Genomic DNA, 23,758 nt, shown 5'->3' with positions numbered 1-23,758 from the left:
AAATGTAGTGGGTTTTCTGTATAATTAAGACTATGTGTCACAATACACTAAATGTTTGATATCCAATAAGCGATGATTAATAAATCAATGTGCTCTAGTGGTGTCGGTAAACAAAATAAACATTAACTTCTTTGTTTTTCTATTCTGTGTCCAGTTGCCCTTTGTCTCCGAACATAACCCTAGCTGCCCCCACCCCCCCCCCCCCGTCATTAGTCTCCCTCTACCTATTCCCTCCCTCAGTTATAAGTTTGTATTGTTTAACGATACTACTAGAGCACATTAATTTATTAATAATCGGCTATTGGATGTCAAACATTTGGCAATTCTGACATATTATATGTGTATATATATATTCTTAAGAGGAAACCCGCTACATTATCCATTAGTAACAAGGGTTGTGGGTTGTAGGTTGTGGGTTGTGGGTTGTGGGTTGTAGGTTGTGGGTTGTAGGTTGTGGGTTGTGGGTTGTAGGTTGTGGGTTGTGGGTTGATTAAGATATGCTTTTAATTACAAACAATAAAAATCATCAAACGGTTTTTGTTTTATTATTTCGGTTTTTTTTCCATACAAAATGTACATTTTGGGATTGGAGACACTAACTTCCACACATTGGTCAATAGTGGCTAAAATCAATATACAGTAACCGTATCATAGTAAAATTGTTTATTATTCTGTCACCTATGGTTATTGCCGTTGATTAAAGTCCAAAACGTTCGCTTTTTTATGGCTGACCAATTCTGGATTTTATACAAAACCAAGTCAATGTATATTCATATCAATACACGATGACGAAACTATAGCCTAGAAAAGACGTTAGATATGACAGTCGTAGATCCCTGTGCCATGCTTGTCTTTCACAATCCAAATCTTGTCGAGTATGGCGCCACCCTGGAAATACAAATAACAATAATAATCGGGTCTGCCTAAAGAAGTTAAAATTTGTTTAGTTTAACGACACCACTAGGACAAATTAATTGATTGATTGATTGATTGGTTGGTTAATTCATTGATTGGCTTATTGATTGATTGATTGATTGATTGATCGATCATGAGCTATTCGATGTCAAACATTTGACAATTCTGAGTCTTCAGAAGAAACCCTCTGCATTTCTTTTTTCATTAGCAGCAAGGGATCTTTTATATGTACTGTTCCATAGACAGGATATAGACAGGACATACCACAGTAAGAAGTGTACTTTTTATCCTGACAGTAAGTACAGTGTACCTGGTATCCTGCCAGTAAGTACAGTGTACCTTGTATCGTAATAGTAAGTACACTGTACCCTGTATCCTGGCAGTAAGTACAGTGTATCTTGTATCCTGACTGTAAGTACAGTGTATCTTGTATCCTGCCAGTAAGTACAGTGTACCTTGTATCTCAACAGTAAGTACAGTATACACTGTGTCCTGACAGTAAGTACAGTGTACCTTGTATCCTGACAGTAAGTACAGTGTACCTTGTATATTGACAGTAAGCACAGAGTACCTTGTATCCTGACAGTAAGTACAGTGTACCTGGTATCCTGCCAGTAAGTACAGTGTACCTTGTATCGTAATAGTAAGTACACTGTACCCTGTATCCTGGCAGTAAGTACAGTGTATCTTGTATCCTGACTGTAAGTACAGTGTATCTTGTATCCTGCCAGTAAGTACAGTGTACCTTGTATCTCAACAGTAAGTACAGTATACACTGTGTCCTGACAGTAAGTACAGTGTACCTTGTATCCTGACAGTAAGTACAGTGTACCTTGTATATTGACAGTAAGCACAGAGTACCTTGTATCCTGACAGTAAGCACAGTGTACCTTGTATCCTGACAGTAAGCACAGAGTACCTTGTATCTTGACAGTATGTAGTGTGCCTTGACAGTAAGCACAGAGTACCTTGTATCCTGACAGTAAGTACAGTGGTCCTTGTATCTTGACAGTAAACACAGGGTACTTTGTATCCTGCAAGTAAGTACAGTGTACCTTGTATCCTGACAGTGAGTACAGTGTACCTTGTATCCTGACAGTAAGTACAGAGTACCTTCTATCCTGACAGTAAGTACAGTGTACCCTGTATCCTGACAGTAAGTACAGTGTACCTTGTTAACGGACATTTCCTCCAGGTACAGGTGCGAGGCGTTCTGGACAATCATCCGCGTGTAGCCGAAGTCGTCAGTGTGGAAGGCGCTCCGCTCAGAAGGAATGAACTTGGATTGACCTTCTCTGTTACCCTATAACAAACAATACAATATAATATGGGCGTGTGCGTGTGCCAGTCTCTCTCTCTCTGGGTGTGTGTGTGTGTGTGTCTGCCTGTCACTCTCTCTGTGTGTGTGTCTCTATCTCTCTCTCTCTATCTGTGTGTGTGTGTGTTTCTGTGTATCAGACAGAGAGACAGACCTCTCTCTCTGTGTCTCTCTCTCTCTCTCTCTCTACCTGTGTGTGTGTGTGTGTGTGTGTGTGTGTGTGTGTGTGTTTCTGTGTATCAGACAGACCTCCCTCCTCCTCCTCCTCCTCTCCCTCTCTCCCTCGTTAAAAGATAGTTTGAATGTTCACACTTTCATTACCGCGGATCCGGTAACAATATGCACTGGTGCTCTCGGGTTCATGTACGGCTTGTCGTAACTGCCATTGCATATCTGAAAAATATCCACATTGTTTCAAATCCTTAGTGTTTAAAATAACAGGACTCTGTAGGACAATATCACGTTGAATGAAACCATTACTCTCTATGTTTTAGTCAAAATTGTATTCTAACGATAATATATAAATTATATTCTTGCGTGTTATATTAAATTTTAAAATTACACGCTCGCTAGACCGTGTTGCATATACCATCTGGTCGTTTAAGAATATAGTCCCGTGAGAGGCTCTCGTAACACCGTTTATATCCCTAATCCTGACGGTATGGAAATATCCTCGGTTAATCATTCCAGTGACTATAACCATCTGTACCTTATGCTTGTAGATTGGCCACATTCTCTCGTAGGAATGTTCATGTGCGTAAAACTCCAAATCTACTCCGTGTTTGTAGAAGAGCTCTTCTAGACTCTTGTTGAATACTTTGATCCCAACGCGAACCTATACAATAATAAAATAAATTTTATGCACATATTTCTTTCTTATTATACCATAGTACAGTTATATAGAGGTACATATTTTTCATATTCATCATTTAGGAAACATCACACATTTGTGTGACGTCTAGTTTATTCGGGAATTTAGCACTTTCGGGACAGTAAGTCACTATAGGTATTAAATAGCAGGGGCGTAGGCTAGGGGGGTTCGGATGACCCTGAATAGAACGTGTGTTCAGTTGTCTATTTACAGGATAAACTGGTAATAAAATGCTGTGGTGGGTTGTCTGTGTTTTCTTTTTCTTCTTTTTTTCTTCTTTTGTAACTTTCTTTTTTCTTTTCTTTTTTTCGGTTGGGTTTTTTGTTTGATTGTTTGTTTTGGTTTATCAGAGGACAGTCTAGCTTTAGTATTATAGACATTAAACAATGTCCTGTTAATATCTCGCCATTTTCTTTAAATAAGACTTACGGGGTCATTAGGGTCGTTACAAAACCCGCCTGTGTTGGAGCAGTACATAGGTTTGTGGCCCATTACGATGATCCATGGTCGCTTCTCTCTGTTGATTGGTTGGTTTGCTTCCGTCAGATCTTTGTCCAGCCAATCGTACTGCGCTTTGATGTTTTCTCTCGTCACACTGTAGTAATAGACTTCCGTCGAGAAACTGATCACGTGAGCTTTGCCAATATTCCAGCTAGAGAATAATGGAAAGGAAATGAATGTGTTTTTGTAATTACCTATATATATCTAAATATAAAAGTGTGCCCCGCCCCCCTCCCCATCACACACACATTTTTTGGCACCTTCCTACGCCACTGCTCGGACACCAGAACATTTTATATTACTACTAGTTTGTGTTTAACATAGGCTATTTCAACACTGGAGAGACGACGACGGAGAGAGAGAGAGAGAGAGAAGAGAGAGAGAGAGAGAGAGAGAGAGAGAGAGAGAGAGAGAGAGAGAGAGAGAGAGAGAGACAGAGAGACACAGACAGAAAGAGAGAAAGACACAGAGAGAAACACAGAGAGAGAGAGAGAGACACACAGAGAGAGAAAGGAGAGGGAGGACCTGCTGCAGCAGAGAAATTTATATTTGCACTATTTCATACAAAGGATAGCACATACCACGGATTTAAAGTTTGACGTACAAGCCGTAAACATTGGGAGCAATAGTGGTTGGGACGAGAAAAACCCCCCACGAAATCCATCGTAAGCGATCGATCCTACGACCCATCGCACCCCAGACGTTTATTGGGTATAAACACGGAAATGAACTGAAGTGAAATATGAGACGCTACCTGAACCACATGCCTTCAGATCCATGGTCGCTTCTCTCTATTGGTTGGTTGTTTGCTTCACCGTCTCCCCCCGCCACTGGCATTGTGAATCGCTTCCGGTAGTGGGAAAAGTTACTGAAAATAACACAAATAAACATGGCCATCATAGTGTATTATTATGTGCATTATTTTGTTTCAGTCTCTTTTTTTGAATGCTGTTAAACATGCATCATCAATATTATAACATTATAGGAGAACCGACACTCCCAGCATGGCCATTACATGTCGTTACATCCTTCTTGCGTCGCCTATAGGAGGACTGACACTCCCGGAATATCCTTTACATGTCGTTACATCCTTCTTGCGTCATCTATACGAGGACTGACACTCCCGGAATATCCTTTACATGTCATTACATTCTTGTTGCGTCATCTATACGAGGACTGACACTCCCGGAATATCCTTTACATGTCGTTACATCCTTCTTGCGTCATCTATACGAGGACTGACACTCCCGGAATATCCTTTACATGTCGTTACATCCTTCTTGCGTCATCTATACGAGGACTGACACTCCCGGAATATCCTTTACATGTCATTACATTCTTGTTGCGTCGCCTATACGAGGACTGACACTCCCAGCATATCCTTTACATGTCGTTACATCCTTCTTGCGTCACCTATACGAGGACTGACACTCCCAGAATATCCTTTACATGTCGTTACATCCTTCTTGCGTCGCCTATAGGAGGACGGACACTCCCAGAATATCCTTTACATGTCGTTACATCCTTCTTGCGTCGCCTATAAGAGGACTGACACTTCCAGCATATCCTTTACAGGCCGTTACATCCTTCTTGCGTCGCTTATATTAAGAGGACTGACACACCCAGCATATCCTTTACAGGCCGTTACATCCTTCTTGCGTCGCTTATATTAAGAGGACTGACACTCCCAGCATATCCTTTACAGGCCGTTACATCCTTCTTGCCTCGCCATAATAGAGGTTTGACACTACCACATATCCTTTACAGGCCGTTACATCCTTCTTGCGTCGCTTATATTAAGAGGACTGACACTCCCAGCATATCCTTTACAGGCCGTTACATCCTTCTTGCGTCGCTTATATTAAGAGGACTGACACTCCCAGCATATCCTTTACAGGCCGTTACATCCTTCTTGCGTCGCCTATAGGACTGACACTCCTAAGGCTGGTTTAATAAATCAAAACTTGCACAGGACGGATTTCAAAGAAATATATGTATAGTTGTGATTGTATGCACGCATGAATCACTATTAAAACAGTGATGACGCCAGGTGTTCACGCCAGATGAGCATATCATGCCTAACCGGTGGCACCCGTCGTTAACACAGCCTACAGTCGTCAAGAAAAGACGTGTACAAGTTTAAAATAGGGTATGCATCAGACAACAGTTTAGTCAGTGATGTGTCATACCTTGAAATGGCCTCAGAATGTCTACCATAATACGTTTTGAAAGCTTTTAGGAGTCCTTGAATGTTATAACCCGGATCAAACAACTTCACTGGTTATACAACAGCATGCTGATTGCATTATGGACCTGTAAACGTTATACTATAAATTGGATGCAGTGTGGTGGCCTTACAATGGTAGCCTTAAATAAATACTGTATTTATGGAATTCATATTTGTACCAATATTTAGCAAAACTTGCATAGGGCGATGGTAGACATGCTGAGGTCATTTCACGATATGATGCCTGATCACTGTGTAGAAAGATCATTGCGAAGTTGAAAGAAGGCAGTCGGCAGTGCAAATCAAACGGGGAAAAGCTATCAGAATAATCGGAAACTGTAGAAAAAAAGAAGGCGGGGGGTGGGGGGGTGGGCTTTTGTATTATATTATATATACTAATTATACATACGTACTAGGCATTCTCGTGCTTGCCCACACACACCATGTACGGGATGTAGGCTGCTATGGGTTCCAACTGTTGCATAAACTCATCCCCGACTAAGCTTTCAGGAGTTATAAACTTGATCAAAAACGACTCATGCACCGATTGTATAACAGTCTATTGAATGCATCATAGACCTATGGTCTGTATATTGTCTGTCTATAATAAGTGTCTGTGTAATTATACAGCAACTATATATACTAATACTACTTACTAGGCGTTCTCGTGGTTGCCCACACAAACCATGTAAGGGATGTACGCTGCTACGGGTTCTAACTGTCGCATAAACTCGTCCCCGACTCGAGCGTTGTCCTATGACACAAGAAAAGAAAATTAAACAACAAAACGCATTACTTTAAGAGGCAAATGGCTTTAATCAGAATTTTAGGTGAGGAAGGTTTCATGAGCCTACTTTATGTAAAACGTGGAGCCAGTTCAGAAGCTTATTACACCAGACCGTTTGCATAACAAATCTCTGATTTTGGCATTTTGACTTAACTAGGTTATTTTTGGAATTGGCTTGTCAAACCTTCCTTACCTAAAAATCTGATAAACACCATCTACCTCTTAGACTACATCGGCAAATATACCAAAATAATTCTGAAATAAGTAAGAAAACACTGCAAATGACAGCTATGAAGAGTTATGTTCATGGAAAATGGCACATACCAACAGAAAAGCAATGCAATGTTAATATTTTAATATACTTAACCATTTGTGACACCCAATAGCCAATGTGTATTTTTTGTTTTGTGCTGGGGTGTTGTTAAACATTCATTCATTCATACATCAGACCTTTCTCAATGATTACAGTAAATGTTAAGTTTATTTTGTTTAACGACACCACTAGAGCACACTGATTTATTAATCATCAGCTACTGGATGTCAAACATTTGGTAATTCCACATGTCTTAGAAGGGACTACATTTTTCCATTAGTAAAAACAGCTGTGGGTGTGATTGGTAGTAATATGTGACATTGATTATTTGTGCAAATACTATTATCCATTAACAATAAATAAATGCACTTTTGTTTGTTACACAGTTGTTATGCAGTATATTCCAGAGGTTGAAACTAATGCAGGGTACCCCCAAATATGGAACTGCAATTTTCATCAAAAATGACGGTTGCTAGTAAAAAACCCATTAATTAAATCTCTTAAATGGTGTGTGACCCCCCATTTTCTTGCAGGTAGATTAGATGTGAGATGCCACACTTTTTATTGTTGTACTTCACGTGTATATACGCTCCTTATATCAGGTTTATTAGTAAACGTTAACATTATCAGGCAATACGAATTGATTTGGTCTATTAGAACTTCATGGCCATACTACTTTTCAAAGAGGTATGGCATGGATGTAACACTTTGTTTTTTGTGTGTGGGTTATATTTGTTTTATCTGTGAAAATGTCCTTCACGGGTGAATTTGAAAGGCAACCTCGAGCCGTACCAGTATTTAAAACAAAACCAATAATACCACCACATGCGCTACACAGTGTACAACTATTTTGTTTACACTGTGTCGCGCCTGTGGTGGTATTACTTGCTTTGTTTTGTTTCAATGTTGCTTTCTCTGTCTGAAATATACGGTCACCTTTTTTTAGTTTATTGCATTACTGAATTACACAGCATTTATTTGGTGATGCATGTCAAATGGGTTTCAGCACACGTATTATATACTGACAATTTTGCTGTGAGTATAGCAAAGTCACCTGAAATAATTGAAAATAATATACTAGTATATGTTATATATTCAGTAATGAAAAGGTTTTAATTTTGTGTTTTATGTATTGTTTATCATTGATATAATAATATTTATGAAATAATGACACTATAATAATAGATACATACAAAGTAATGGAATATCAATGAATGGAATGTAATGAAATTTACTTTTCGGGTCCCAATCTGGGGACCACGGGTTCAGCTACCCCTTTCGGTTGTGGACTTTTGCTGGTACTAAGAGTATTAATAATTCTCTAGAAATTACTATAAACCAGACCGACTTGGCAAGCACAGAAAACCCAAACTAACAAATAAACAGATTACACATTTATTCGAGGGAGTACAAACAAATAACAAATATGTATGGTAGTCCTCTAAGATCCATATATGAATTGACTACCACTAAATAAATAAATTTACACCCACATATCCATACAAATAAATATTTATATTTAGGGACGTGTATGAATGTGTCGTGGATAATCCCGACAGAGAGAATATTCGCGGAATTGAATTTACATCTGCAGGACAGCACACATCAAATAATTAGGCTCTACACCTTACACGATTACCCATCCATTCCGGTGTACACGAACTCATATATATTGGACAGCCCCCTTCAAAGCTAATTTTAACCAAAACACCCTATTAAAGCAGTCGTTAATCCATATAATTAGGACTCACTTATTCGGAATGGTGTTACAAACCATCGACAATGACGAAGACCGCTTATTAAAATCAACGAGATCCTAATTTAATCAGGTTTAATTTATTCAGACGGGTCGTCTGTTGAGGCCCATTTTGTAATAAACGACCCATTTTGTAATATGTACCCATTTTGTAATAAAAAACGACCCATTCTGTAATAAACGTTGGTACCCATTTTGTAATAAAATCGGACCCATTTTGTAATAATAAATAGGTGCCCATTTTGTAATTAAAAAAATGCCCATTCTGTAATAAAGGCTTAAAACGTCAGATTACAACATAGGTATAGGCCTTTGTTTAATATATACAAAGTGAAATAATATTAAACTTTGTGTTTAGATTTATTTCGATGGTCGATGGTTCGCCTGGGATACGAAATTTCTAACGCTAACCCTATAAATATACATTGTTTTCGTGTTCCAACCAGTGCTATTCGGTTGGGGTATGAAGAACCAAGTATGTTCTACAGCTGTGTATCAAAAATAGTAGCTTGTGTGGGTAGTCTGTATCATAATTATCGGAACAGCAACAGCTGATTAAAATACTTTGTGATGTTAAAGAAGCATACATTAAAGATTTAATTAATATTGGTAAGTATATTAGTTTGGCATAAAAGTTATAAGTTAAGGCACTCTCTTGTCTAAAAGCATACTAGTTGTCACTTTTCTTTTATACTGTTTGTGAATGTAATACTTTTATGCATGTAGATAACATATAGTTTATATATTTCATTGTATTATTACCTAACATGAAAACCAAAAGCGTGTAATTGATGAATATAATAATTGAATTCTCTTGTGCGTTTATACATACTGTGTATATATGCTGTGCTGATAAGCTTACAGCTTAAAGCAATAAAATAATTGAATTGAAACACATAATACATTTAAAACAGGAGATGTTTATTTTGTCGTGCATTGATTATACTCTCCGTATGGATGAAAATTTGGATCCTAGCTAAAATAATACAAAGGTGAATGAATACATATACACAATCCAATGAATGCATATGTAAGCTGCACATTTTTCTATCCCAGCCCTTGAATTCTCCTTAATTTGCATCAGTTTACTTTTAACTAAATGTTGTTTATTCGTACTATAGATTACACATCAATTTTCTTTTTTCAGATCCTTTGATAAAGTAGCCGCTAAAGCAGCAAGTTGAAAACATAATATTTTGATGTTCCTTTCTGAACATGTTGATTGAAGGACGGTTTCTTTTGAAAACGCGAGCACACCAGGATGAAAGACAACAAATATTGAAACCTAATTTCTTTGTACTTGATTATTTCTTTTCATTTGTTTTAGGATTCGTCGTCATTGTAAACATGTTAACTTGGTTGGAGTCGGGGGGGGGGGGGGGGGGGGGGGGGGGGGGGGGGGGGGGGGGGGGGGGGGGGAGGGGTGGGGGTGGGGGAGGGGTAGCGGTTGACATCAAACGCGTTTTGTTTTTCAAAACTGGGTGTAGTTCAGATGACAGAAGCAATCAAACAGAAGAGGTGTTTCAGGATTATCTAAGGTAAAGGTTTTTTTTTCTACAAACATTTATTTATTTACTTACTCCCTCCCTCCCCCCCTCCCCCATTCACTTATTTATTTATTTATTTTATGTCTTTATTTATTTCAAATTATACTATTTTAGTTCTAAGTCTTTTAAAAATATATATTTAATTTCGCAGATAACATTAAATTAATCTATACACTGAGCTGGCAGCATAGCCCAGTGGTATACTGTAGTGCCCGCCTGATGCGTGGTATGTCTAGGATCGATCCCCATCAGCTAGCCACTGGGGTTTTTCTCGATGTAACCATACGTGCGACGCCGATATAACCGTATTTAAAATGTGTTGAGTGCGTCGTAAAAAAAAAAAAAAAAAAAAAAAAATACTATGCAATGATCACACGCTATCGATCGATCTGCGATATCGATGGATCAACCCATCGCTAAAAAGACCATGGTATGTACGACACTGCCTGTGGGATGGTGCATATAAAAGATCCCTTGCTGTTAATAGAAAAGAGCAACCCATGAAGTGGCGGCAGCGTGTTTCCTATCTAATTATACCAAACAATTACACGACGGATCAATTGAATGCGCAGCGCGATCGATCGATAGTGCGTGACAAATATAGTTCGGTAATGTAAAAAAATCAATAAAATAATAATAATAAAGATGGTATATGGTTGTTAGGTAGCTGGATACAAATGTCTAAGATATAATATTACGGATGTAGAGACTGACGGACTGACAGATGCATTTGGATAGGTATATGTATAAACGAATATGTATGTACATGCCAGGGCTGTACCCTCCGGGGGGCAGGGTGGGGGCACTTGCCACCCCCCCCCCCCCCCCCCCCCGATATTCTCAGATTATTATTTTTTTGTTGCAGAAAATATCATACACTCTCGGGGTTTAATTCGGACTAGTCACAAATATGTTTATAAAAAAAGTACTGCCCCCGATAGGATTTTGATCAGGGTACGGCCCTGTATGCGTGTACGGGTATATGTTTATATGTCAGGCGCCATATAGTCGAACCTGCTTTCATCGCCTCCTCTATAAGGCAGGCACCTGTGTTTGACGGCCACAGAATAGTATCAGTAAGATGACCGTAAGAATTAAAATGACAAATTCAACACATATCAGCAAGTGGATACATTTTTAAATTACGCCTACCGTCTTGTCTTATGTCGATAATATATTCACACTGGACTGACCATGAAATGTGATAAGCACGGGAGGTATTTATTCCTAACAGAACTGGAGATGAAACATGTCAACTCTTGAATTATGAAATATTTCAATGATTTTTTTTTTTTTTAAATCATTTTCTAAAGCTTCACCTAAGATTTGCAAGCAAGTTGCTTACTGTACAGAGTAGACGTTAATTGGAAAGCGGAGAAGATATGTTAAATATTATGTTTTCCGATAATATTCGGACTTGCGTATGATGGACACTGGTCAGTGGATGAGATCGCTCGATCTTAAGTGTCGCCGCCGTCATAGACAAGTTCGACTGTACTTCCACGCACACACACATATACATAAGCATACACACACACACGCACGCAAACACACGTACGCAAACACACGTACGCATGCGTCTCGCTCTTGTCTGTCTTTACATACACAGGCACGTATTTATAGGGTTTTAAACAAACTCCCATATCGTATCAAGTTTATGTCCCGAGTGAAATAATTTTCATTTATCACGAGCTTTAGCGAGTAACAATGAAAATTATTTCTCTAGGGACACAGACATGATTCGAAATGGAAAGGAGTTCAATATCCTATTTATTACCCACTAATAAAATTTTAGACAAGGAAATCATTATTAGAGCGGCGTACATGTTTAATTCCAATGCCGTCAGTGGTGGGACATAACACTTCTAGCGGGACGTAACACTTTGATATGTACCAAGATATTTGGAACCGTTTGGGTAATAAAATAATGTTTCACATGTACATGTATTTATTCATTTAATAAACGTTATCACTATAAAATGTACAAACATGCTGAGCTTGTTTCGCTATTCATGGGCCGATTTCTCGTCGACAACTCAAATGTACAAGGTTTAAACTTTCGCTCACAATATTTCAAACCTAGATCATAATAAACCATCGATCATTGTAGATCCTATTTCACGTGCGAAATAATTAATCCCCCCCCCCCCCCTAAACGTGGCTGTTCCATCGTGCGTACATTTCAGGCACCCCTTTATTGTTTCTTGTTTCTGTCAGTTATGGTAACGCGTTTAACATATTATTACAGCGTGTACGAACGGAAAATACGTTAATTGCTTTAATTAATGAACATCGGGATATAGTAGATGATTTTTACAAACCCAGATAGGAGAAACAACCAGGAGAAAGAAAGTGTCGACCGGCCTCGATAGCGCAGTGGGTAAGCTGTCGAACTACAGACCGGTAGGTACTGGGTTCACACCCCGGTACCGGCTCCCACCCAGAGTCGTAAGAACCTTCTCCTATTTGTCGTACGGGTGTTTAATATAATGTTTTTATCATATCACTACTAAGGAATAGCATTGGGCACGCCCATTACATAAATCACATATTTTGAGACATAAGTATGCAAATATTTAGAACATAAGTATGCAAATTACATTATTATGCAAATTATATACCGAAAACGTAGAACTATTTTCACCTGTCAAAATTGTTGACAAACAAACATGGCGTCTTTTGAAGTCGGAGATAGCGTTACTATCGATAAAAAAGGAAGTGCTACAATCAAAGCAACTCTACCTTCCGGTAATTATATAGTTATGATTCAAGCTGAATTGTCACCAGAACGTTTAGTTAGTGCAAACAGGGGATAGGGTAGATCCACGGACATTGAAGCAGACGCCACAATCCGGAAGGCCCAAAAACAAAACTCGTAGATTTGTAGAAGTAGATGATACGATGATTGGTAATGTCATTACAGAAAATGAAAATAAGAATACTGCCAAAAAAACTCTATACGACATGCGCATTTTTGAAAACTATCTACAATCAATCAATGAGTCCAGACCAATAGGCTACATGAAATGCCCCCCAAAGAACTCGATGTAATTCTGTGCAAGTTTTACATCAGTATACGAAAAGAAACCGGGGGACATTACGAACCGAACAGTCTTACCTCTTTCCAAAGCAACATCGTAATAAATGTGGCTCAGCCTAAAAGTCCTGTTGTCCCCCTAAAACGACGAAGACTTATTTTCGACAGACTCAGACTGAACTTGATGAAGCCCTTAAATAGGTCAGTGACGTAGATAGGCCTATGTCTGACAATGACGTAGTACTCGGCAAAATGCCGCGAAAAGTTATTTTGAAACATTTGGCTATTGTCAATTATTTTATTATAATTTCATTGTTTATATATAAAACTGTTAAATTAGTATTAAATTGTTTAAATAGCTACAATCTTTGTTTCCGCTTTTAACCTAGTTTCAGAAAGCATAGATAACCTTCAAGGTGTATTGACAAACCGATTATCAGCTGAGTGATTGACATGTACATGTATTCATACGTCATAACAGATTGTTACGTCCGAGCGTTGGGGTTTTGTTTATTAATCATTTAAGTGGAAAATAAACAAAATTGACAGTGATATGATAAATAGAATTCGTCACTCATATTTTTTAATATGGGAAATATCAACCTCGGCCTGTTAATCTGTATTTGTCTCGGCAGAGCCTCGACAAATACAGATTAACGAAGCCTCGGTTGATATTTCCCATATTAAAAAATACTCGTGACGAATCCTCTATGTATGTCATTATAAAGACGTCTACTACAGTAACTATTAAAGTGACAATTGTTATATTTTGGTCAAATCTTCTAAACAGCTGTGTCTTTAAATTATCTCTCTTGTTGTTAAGATTAGCAGCTTTATTATAATTGTAATACAAATGCAATAGAAATCTCATGGTTATGATTTTTAAGAGTGTTTTAAATGAATGTGATTTGAATAGATTGTGGTCAAAATACTATTAAACGCTTATTATTTGATCAGTTTAAAAAAAAATAATGATAAAGGTAACTATCCTAAAGGAACTAATTGTAACATGTTTAAACAGGAAGTTTGACTCGAAAATTATTGACTAACATGGCCATCAATATTTGCCAGTGCCTAACTGCCAATTGAAACAGGCAGATAACATAATATTGAGTCACAATAGAATATGGCATTTATGAAATGCAGGTGGTAAGGGTTTCTTTCTATTTTTAAATTTCCATCTTTATCTTATGAGAGAAAATTATATACATATACAAAACGCCCTAATTCACTTTGTTTATTCTTTATTCTTTACAAGCATGGCCGGATTAAGTAGTTGCAGGGCCCGTAACAAAACGGTAGTGTATAACACATACCCCGACCCCCACCCCCCACATAGTGACACAATAATTGCAACCACTGGGTCCAATAACCGTAAGGTACCCTTGAAAACAATATTCATGACTCGATTCACAGCCCCCCCCCCCCCCCCCCCCCCCCCCCCCCCCCCCCCCCCCCCCCCACCCCGAAAACGCGGGGCCCGTAGCAATTGCTCCATCAGCTACGTTAATCCGGCAGTGCCTGCAAGGAAAACATCTTTACTAGTTAAACTATACAACTATTTACAAAAGTGTTATGGATAGTCAGCCCCCTCTCTCTCCCCCCCCCCCCCCTTCTCTTCCTCGGGGAAGAGGTAAATACAGGTTAAATAAGCATATTTTGTCAAGTTAAAAATACAGAAACTGTATTATGAATTTATTGTGAATGTCTCTCCTGTAAACTGCGTTCACTGGTTTTTTTAAATAATAAAACACTTGTAAATTCATGTCAAGTTTTAAATATGTAATTGTACATCCTTTCTTTTAAGAGAGGTCTCACGCTCTCCATACATGTACATATTATGAATTACCACTTAAATGTTTTTTAAAAATCACTATTTAATATTGTTTCTGCATAGATAGCTTCAAAACATTCTTGGTATAAATATACTGAACAAAAAAGGAAACTTCCGATTTGTACATATAGTATTTGTTGTGTTATATAATTTCATTAAGGTAGTATTAGCCTTGAGCTGTATTATCAGGATTCATGAATTTTATCGATTATTTTTGCACTGTTAATCGTCGATAATGTGAAATTCAATTTGCACGTGCATGCATGGTTCGACATGTCCCGTGTAGTATTCGGTCAATTTGTTTTACTTGTCTTACTGACATTGTTGTCAAGTGAACGAAAACGCTTCCAAATTTGTAAACAAAATTACGTTTTTTACATTGTAGCATTTTTAGTATGCCAAGAATACCCAATAATTTACGCGAACGGGCGATTGGTATGATTGATGCTGGCATGTCGACAGAAGACGTTGCAAGGCATGTTAGGAGTTCTAGTCGAGCGATACGAAATCTTCGCGTAAGATTTCAAACGACAGGAAGCACCAACGACTTGTCACGTCGTGGACGTCCGCGTGTTACAACGCGTGGTCAAGACCGCTATATCATGAACACGCATTTGCGCAATCGATTCCAAACTGCCACTGTTACTGCTGCTAACACACCTGGGCTTCATAACCGAATCAGTGGGCAAACTGTTCGTAATCGTCTGCGGGAGAACGGTTTACATGTAGGACGTCCTCACGTCAGATGCGTTTTAACGCAACGTCATCGTCTAAATCGTCTTAATTGGGCACGTGTACACATCGTTGGATACGGCGACGCTGGAATACCGTTCTTTTTTCGGATGAATCCAGATTTTCTTTACAACGTGGTGATGGCAGGGTGCGCGTCTACCGTAGGAGAAATGAACGCTATGCCGACTGTTGTGTTCTTGAACGAGATCGTTTCGCGGGTGGTCATGGTCTGGGCAGCCATTGCCCATGGTTATCGTTCACCACTAGTCGTCATTGATGGCAATTTAAATGCTCAACGTTACCGCGATGACATTCTCGCTCATCACGTCAGCATGATAATGCCACCTCTCATACAGCTAGAGACACTGTAATTTTTTTTTAGGACAAATAACATTGATTTCATTGATGACTGGCCCGCTAAAAGTCCTGATCTCAACCCCATCGAGCATATCTGGGATAGTCTAGACAGACGATTGAGGCGTCGTCCCAACCCACCCGCTAACGTCAACGAAATTCCACAGGCAGAAATCAGCACTTTAGTCAATTCTATGCGCCTGCGATGCACTGCAGTGGTCAATTCAAGAGGTGGTCATACCCCGTTATTAAGTGGGTTTTTTTTATTTAACCCCTACCACACTTGGTTAAAATTTCTCCCAGTTTCTGTTAACCTATGGCCATGATTCTTGCACCAAACGATGCATCATGGAACACTCTTTAAACGCATATATAACAATTATTCCCCCGGTTTATTTTCATCAAGTTATGTTCAAGCAAAGTTAGCGGAAGTTTCTTATTTTGTTCAGTATATATATATATTTTACAAATGATAATCTTCGTAGATTTAAATAAATATAGGCTACATTCTGTAATAACCTGCCCTAAAAACATGTGGTAGGTTAAGGATATGGCGAGTTTGTTGCAGAATTTCAACATCGTTAATATCTGGTTGGTCATATTTCCATGGATCAAACTCTTAAACCTCCGATTTGAAGGTTTAACTTGGTTTAAGACGATTTTGATCCGAGATTCACCAAAGAGAAATGAAATTTTCACTTTCAAGAGCCGAGTTTGAACCGAGTTTAAACCGAGAATCATGGTGTAACCGCTGACGAGAAATCGGCCCTAGGTGAACGTTTTAAGGAATACATTTTGTTCTCACTTGTTAATAACATATTTTATTCAGTATTGTATTAACATACATAACGTGATGATGTACTATTTTAAATCCAAATTGATGATTACATTTTAAATATGTATATGCATATCTGTTTTAATATTATTACAGTTCTGTGGTAACGATGCGAACGCCACTGGTGCATTTCATATTGCTTTCATACCTTGCTACTGTATCCTGTATCGGAAAGAAACAGTGTATGAGTTCCGTAAGATATGATATCATCATCCGTTTGCTCAAAGGAGATTTCAATGTGCCTGTGCAGAAGAGGACAAAAGAAGAACGGTCTGCGTTGGTCCAGTTTTGGAGATACAAAGGCCGATTACTTTTGGATGAAGACGGGAAGACGCTTCTCTTGGATGGGAAACAAGTTTGTCGAGATGACTACATGGCCAGAACTGTAGACAGGGGCTTAAAATCTAGTAAAGGATCTGGATCAAGAAAACTTAATCTTCGTTTAAGGTCAAAATACATAGGTGTCAGTAGAAAAAGAATTCAAGGAATTCTTGACAGATCACATCGCTATCGTCAAATGAAGGCGAAGTTCACAAATATGGCAATATTCCGGCCTATTTCAGCAAAGAAGGTTCATGATCGTAACCAAATTGATTTGATAGACATGTCAAAGTGGACTGTGCAGTATAATGGAGTTACATATAGATATATACTCACAATAATTGATATATTCAGTCGCTTTGTTTGGCTTAGACCGTTAGATAAGAAAAGTTCTGCTCGTGTAGCTCAAGAACTTATTAGTATATACACAGAGCATGGTGTGCCAGCGATCTTTCAGCATGACAGAGGAACCGAATTCTCTGGAGGTGTCAAAAAGCTCATGGAGAAACTTCAGGTTAAGGTAGTCCGAAGCTCGAGTTACCACCCTCAAAGTCAGGGAAAGGTTGAACGATGCCATCGAAGTCTGCGCAGCAAGCTTCAATATGATTTACTTTATTTTAAACAGAAAGGCATTAACTGGGTAAAGCAATTGCCTATATATGCTGCAGCTTTGAATGAAGATCCTAAAGAAGAACTGTTTTGGAGAAGCCCATTTGAAATATATTATGAAAGAAAAAGCAATCGAGTTCTCAATCCACTCGATGTCAGTCCCGATGAAATCTGTTCACAAGTTATACCCTGCAATATAAGTGACATTGTGCCATCAATTAAAGACATAGCATCATTCGATAGACGTCGAAATTTTCTCCGAAAACGTGCCAAGAAAGCCGGAGAGCGATGCGTGTCTCTTATGGTACAACGTGGAGCGAAAAAACATCCAACGTCTATCTACAAAGTGAATGAAATAGTTCTTGTCAGATACACCAACACAGGTAATAAGGTCCCAAAGCGCTATCATATCATCAAAGGGCGAATTTTAAAGAGTAATAACCAGTACAACCAGGGAAAAAGAGATATCTCGTAAAATATCACCCGAACATTTAAACAACAAACTCAAATCGGTAGCTCACAAACAAAAATATTACTTAGAGTACACCCACAATGACCGGCGAAAAGAGTTTGAATCTGAAGGGCTAACTGTTCAGTTTGATCCATTACCAGACGGAAATTGTCAATTTGAAGCTCTTGCAGATCAACTTCTTCAGATTGGTGTGTATCGCTCGGGAGAAACATTGCGCAGAGAAATTGTTAAAGATTTAAGAAATCACCCCGTTACGCTTGACTTATCCCCACTTGAAGATTATGTGCCAGATAATGATATTGAAACGTATCTGACCAATGTGGAGAGTAGTGGTACTTTTGGTGATCATATCACCCTGCAGCGAGCTGCGCATTTGTTCTTTGTGAACATTTTAATATTTTCTAGTCTCGGACCTCATGCAACAACCTTACTATCTCCCTCAACTCATTTTAATCCAGCATTGCCAACACTCGTTCTTGGTCATATTGCTGAAGGTCACGGGGATCATTACGTCAGTTTAAGTAATTCAGCCGAAATAGTTAATGAAACTATACATGTTTACAGTCTGACGATGATTCTATGTTAGATGATGATCACGAGTATCCTTCTCTTGTAACACATTCCACACCAGTAACTGACGGTGATACGGAATGTCTAATTAGCAACACCGGTATAATTAATGCATCTAACAAAAGGGAGTGCGGTGACGGACAGGCTTTACCAAACGAGATTTTAAAGGAAATCATTAGATGGTGTATGTATGATGACTGTCACATGCTTGGAACGTTTAATAGGGTATCCACTGGGCTTAGAAAACAGACAGAATCCTTCTTACCAGAAATACATATTGACGATTTCTTAGCTGAACGACTGCGTTTATGTGGCGCACTTGAAAAAGTTATAAGTGTTCAGAAATTAATTAGAATTGCGGGTAAAAACAGTGGGCTTGGCCTGAGAATACGACAGTTATTCTCACAAAACCGCAGATGGTACAGTGCCTGGTTGGTTGTTTCCGCGTTATATTTTGGGAAATTTATCATAAACGATATATTTTGGAAATGATCGAATTTCTTAAATTTTTAAATTCAATATACTGGTGTTTACGATCACTAATCATTATTCTATCTCGGCAGTTCTCTAACGACATCCTGCTTCTGCATAGTAATAATGTTAGAATAAGTTGTATTGGGAAAAGAAAATTATAAATTTTATGCAACCAAACGGACGCGCTCTCTCTCTCTCGCTGTCTCTGTCTCTCTGTCAGTCAGTCAGTCAGTCTCTCCCTCTCTCTCTCTCTCTGTGTGTCTGTGTGTCCATCTTTGTATTGATCTGTGTGTCTCTGAATATATAGTTTTGATGACGGGTTTTTTTAATGAAAAGTTTCATTATTCAAGGAGAACTTTCCTTTGTTAGAAACGATGACAGTTTGGGTAACTTTCAGTTCTTTTTGCAATACAGGTCTGTCTGTTTCTCTCTCTCCCTCACTGTTTCTCTGTATGTCTCGTATCTCTGTCTGTGTTTTTCTCTCTGCTTGTCTGTCTGTCTGTCTGTCTCTCTGTGTCCATCTTTGTATTTATCTGTGTGTGTCTTTGTGAATATATAGTTTTGATAACGGTTTTTTTTCATGAAAATGTTCATTATTCAAGGAGAACTTTCCTTTGTTAGAAACGATGACAGTTTGGCTAACAACTTTCAGTTCTTTTTGCAATACAGGTCTGTCTGTCTGTTTCTCTCTCTCCCTCACTGTTTCTCTGTATGTCTCATTATATCTGTATCTCTGTTTCTCTGCTTATCTGTTTTTCTCTCTGCTTGTCTGTCTGTCTGTCTGTCTCTCTCTCTCTCTCTCTCTCTCTCTCTCTCTCTCTCTCTCTCTCTCTCTCTCTGTGTGTGTGTGTGTCCATCTTTGTATTTATCTGTGTGTGTGTCAGTGAATATATAGTTTTGATAACGTTTTTTTTTCATGAAAATTTTCATTATTCAAGAACTTTCCTTTGTTAGAAACGATGACAGTTTGGCTAATAACTTTCAGTTCTTTTTGCAATACAGGTCTGTCTGTCTGTTTCTCTCTCTTCCTCACTGTTTCTCTGTATGCCTCATTATATCTGTATCTCTGTCTCTCTCTGCTTATCTGTGTGTTTTTCTCTCTGCTTGTCTCTGTCTGTCTGTCTCTCTCTCTCTATGTGTCTGTGTGTCCATCTTTGTATTTATCTGTGCCTGTGAATATATAGTTTTGAAAACAAGGTGTTTTTTTCCTTGAAAAGGTTCATTATTCAAGGAGACTCAGTTCTTTTCAAAACATACGTTTATTTTTCAGTGAATTCATACATTTATAATAATATTTTGTGTTGACTTCAGGAGGAAGTACCTGTACATGCTTATAATTTATGTAAAAAATAAACCGGTTTTGATACACAATGTTCCTTATCGAAATATTATTAGCATATTTATGAATTAACTTAAATAGTTCCTATTGTCATGCATAAGGGATAGTTCATGTTCAGTTACTACGATTTAGCATTTCCTGACACTTCTAGTGTCTCACATGGTATATTTTTAATCTATGGGATCGTTCAATTAGTTGTGCAGCAATTTATTCAAATACATCAAATCTTATTCAAAATTCTGTAATATTATTACACTGTATATATTTAAAATGTTCATATTTATGGGATTATTAACAAATGTACATAGAAGTTTAGAAAGAAATATATATATATATATACCTAATATTGCCGGTAACCATAACAAAAGAAGAATAAGAATAAGAAAGGCAAGTGTGGGTAGTTAATATATATATATATATATATATATATATATATATATATATATATATATATATATATATATATATGCATTCAAGACCGCATATGAGCACATAGTCAGGCGGCAAACTAAAGTACAGTGTAAGCGGTAAATCGGTTAATGGACAGTACCTGTACACAATAATTGTAGAATTAACTTCCACAACCATCGGCTGAATGATCACATGTGTTTTATGTGTATTGTTCACTTTCTCGTGGTGGGTGGGGGATGGGGTAGGGCGGGTGGGGTGTGTGGGGAGGGAGTGTCAGTGGAAAATCACTTTTGACGGATACTAGTTTAAGTGTATTTCAGCTTAAGTAGTTGTCGATTAAACCCAGTTTTTAATCAGCTGCTACGGCTTTTACAACACATTCATGTCGGTTACTTTCTCTTACACATATCTACACTTAGATTATAATGTAACAGTCGTGGCGTAATGGGGGGGGGGGGGGGGGGGGGAGAAGGAACTGGTTGGAACGGCAAAAAGCCCAATTGATGTGTTCACCGAGGAGGTTCTATCCTGTTACCCAAGTCCCCCAGGCGAACGTTCAACCGATTAAGCTAGATCCCGCCCCGATCATGATAGATAATACTTCACGATGGATTACGAAAAACAGCATGGATATTTTATATGCACTTTTCCATAGTCAGGATAGTACATACCAGGGCTTTTAGTATACCAGTTTTAGGGTACTGGTTGGAACAGACAAAAACCTCAATTTGTGTATCCACAGAAGTTCGATCCTGCGACACAAGCACCTCAAGCGAGCGGTCTGGAGTAATGGATGAACGGAAAAACTGAATAGGTTCACTTACAGAATCAACCTTAAGACATATTCGTACCCCTGACGAACTCCCAAACCACTGAAAAAAAATCTAAACACAAAGTTTAAAATTATTTCAATTTGTATATATTTAACATCTATGTCGTATTCTGACGTTTTAAGCCTTTATTACAGAATGGGCATTTTTTTTATTACAAAATGGGTACCTATTTTTTATTACAAAATGGGTCCGATTTTATTACAAAATGGGTACCTACGTTTATTACAGAATGGGTCTTTTTTTATTACAAAATGGGTACTTATTACAAAATGGGTCGTTTTTTTATTACAAAATGGGTACATATTACAAAATGGGTCGTTTATTACAAAATGGGCCTCAACAGTCGTCCGTTCTCTAACTCAGCCAAAACGATTAAACGGACAGTTCGTGCACGGTAAAAACATGGAATTATATATGGGACGATTACACCTTACACGTAACACGGGTCATTGCCTGACTCGCTTTACGTAACTAATTTATAATTTTAATAACCGAAACTTATAAGATATACATTGGTTAAACGTATGTATAAATGGGCAGACAGCTAGGAATGGAAGCAAACATGTTTACATATATATAAAACGAAAAACAACACAGCACACAAAACCTAACCTCACAGAAAAACAACCTGAGCGCAAGTGGGGATGAATAACGTGCGTCGAAAAATAATCTAACTTGACCAACCTGATTAGTTGATTCAGTCAGGCCACACTCATGCACGGACTTCTGCCGACATTTAAAACGGTTGCACGACACTTATTGTATTATCCCTCGTAGCAAAAGAGAAAATAACGTTCCTGATATTCATAAGTGAGTAGAGTTAGATCATGCTGTTAATGTAATTAGTAAGAGATATAATCAGAATCTTAACTGAATATAATAACCAAGGAAAATATGAAAAGATAGACAGACTGAAAACCAGGAACGCTACATTTCTATTGTTTTTTTCTTATTGTTGTTTTGTCTGTATTATTTCGTTGTTGTTGTTGTTGGTGGTTTTGTTTGGGGGGTTTTGTTGTTGGGTTGAAGGGATATGGTTTTGTGGGTTTTGTTTTATTATTGGGGTTTTTGTTGTTTTTGTATTGTGGGTTTTTTTTTTTTTTTTTTTTCTTTTTTTTCCTTTGTTTTTGTGCATGTATGTGGGGTTGTTGTTTTTTAAGTTTCTTTATTTCTTCCTTTCTTTTCGTTTTTTTGTGAATTTTAAATACATATTTGTTTTATCTCAATATGCCTGCATGTGACAAATACTTTTGGTGACTGACCGACATGTAAAATGGCGTCCAGTGTGCTCTTCTGCGCCTCCTGCTGTAGGTACGGCAGCGACCTGGCGTTGGAGTTGCCCATGTCCCCGTACACAGCCAGCCTGGGCACGTAGGTCGAGTCGTCGCGCATGGCGAAGAACAAATATATAGGACTCCAGCCGGCCTTCCCGCCACAGTGGTAAACTGGTAAAAAATAGTCCTACAACTAGCTATGTGTAAGTATATATCTACATGTATCACATGGAATAGTCCTACAACTAGCTATGTGTAAGTATATATCTACATGTATCACATGGAATAGTCCTACAACTAGCTATGTGTAAGTATATATCTACATGTATCACATGGAATAGTCCTACAACTAGCTATGTGTAAGTATATATCTACATGTATCACATGGAATAGTCCTACAACTAGCTATGTGTAAGTATATATCTACA

At 38.2% G+C, this 23,758-nt stretch overlaps 1 protein-coding gene across 3 annotated transcripts; it reads right to left on the bottom strand.

The window, feature by feature from the left end:
- Nucleotides 1-529: 529 nt before the first annotated feature.
- LOC121376199 (acid phosphatase type 7-like) lies at nucleotides 530-23,528 on the bottom strand. Of its 3 annotated transcripts, none has more exons than XM_041504019.1 (9): nucleotides 23,299-23,528; nucleotides 17,184-17,189; nucleotides 6,489-6,586; nucleotides 4,360-4,473; nucleotides 3,534-3,756; nucleotides 2,943-3,068; nucleotides 2,555-2,626; nucleotides 2,087-2,218; nucleotides 530-888 (listed from the first exon to the last, which is right to left on the bottom strand). In XM_041504019.1, exons 1-9 carry the CDS (start codon nucleotides 23,446-23,448, stop codon nucleotides 814-816), a joined length of 996 nt encoding a protein of 331 aa, XP_041359953.1. In that variant the 5' UTR covers nucleotides 23,449-23,528; the 3' UTR covers nucleotides 530-813. The 3 variants fall into 3 exon arrangements, with proteins under 3 accessions (XP_041359953.1, XP_041359952.1, XP_041359951.1); XM_041504018.1 differs by lacking the exons at nucleotides 17,184-17,189; nucleotides 23,299-23,528 and adding an exon at nucleotides 13,354-13,842 and having other exon boundaries at nucleotides 4,360-4,377; nucleotides 4,420-4,473; XM_041504017.1 differs by lacking the exons at nucleotides 17,184-17,189; nucleotides 23,299-23,528 and adding an exon at nucleotides 13,354-13,842.
- Nucleotides 23,529-23,758: the final 230 nt, after the last annotated feature.

Source organism: Gigantopelta aegis, chromosome 6 (assembly GCF_016097555.1).
Source record: "Gigantopelta aegis isolate Gae_Host chromosome 6, Gae_host_genome, whole genome shotgun sequence".
Classification (NCBI taxonomy): Eukaryota; Metazoa; Mollusca; class Gastropoda; order Neomphalida; family Peltospiridae; genus Gigantopelta; species Gigantopelta aegis.
The sequence above is the reverse complement of the archived record's forward strand: the minus strand, read 5'-3'. Positions and strand labels throughout refer to the sequence as shown.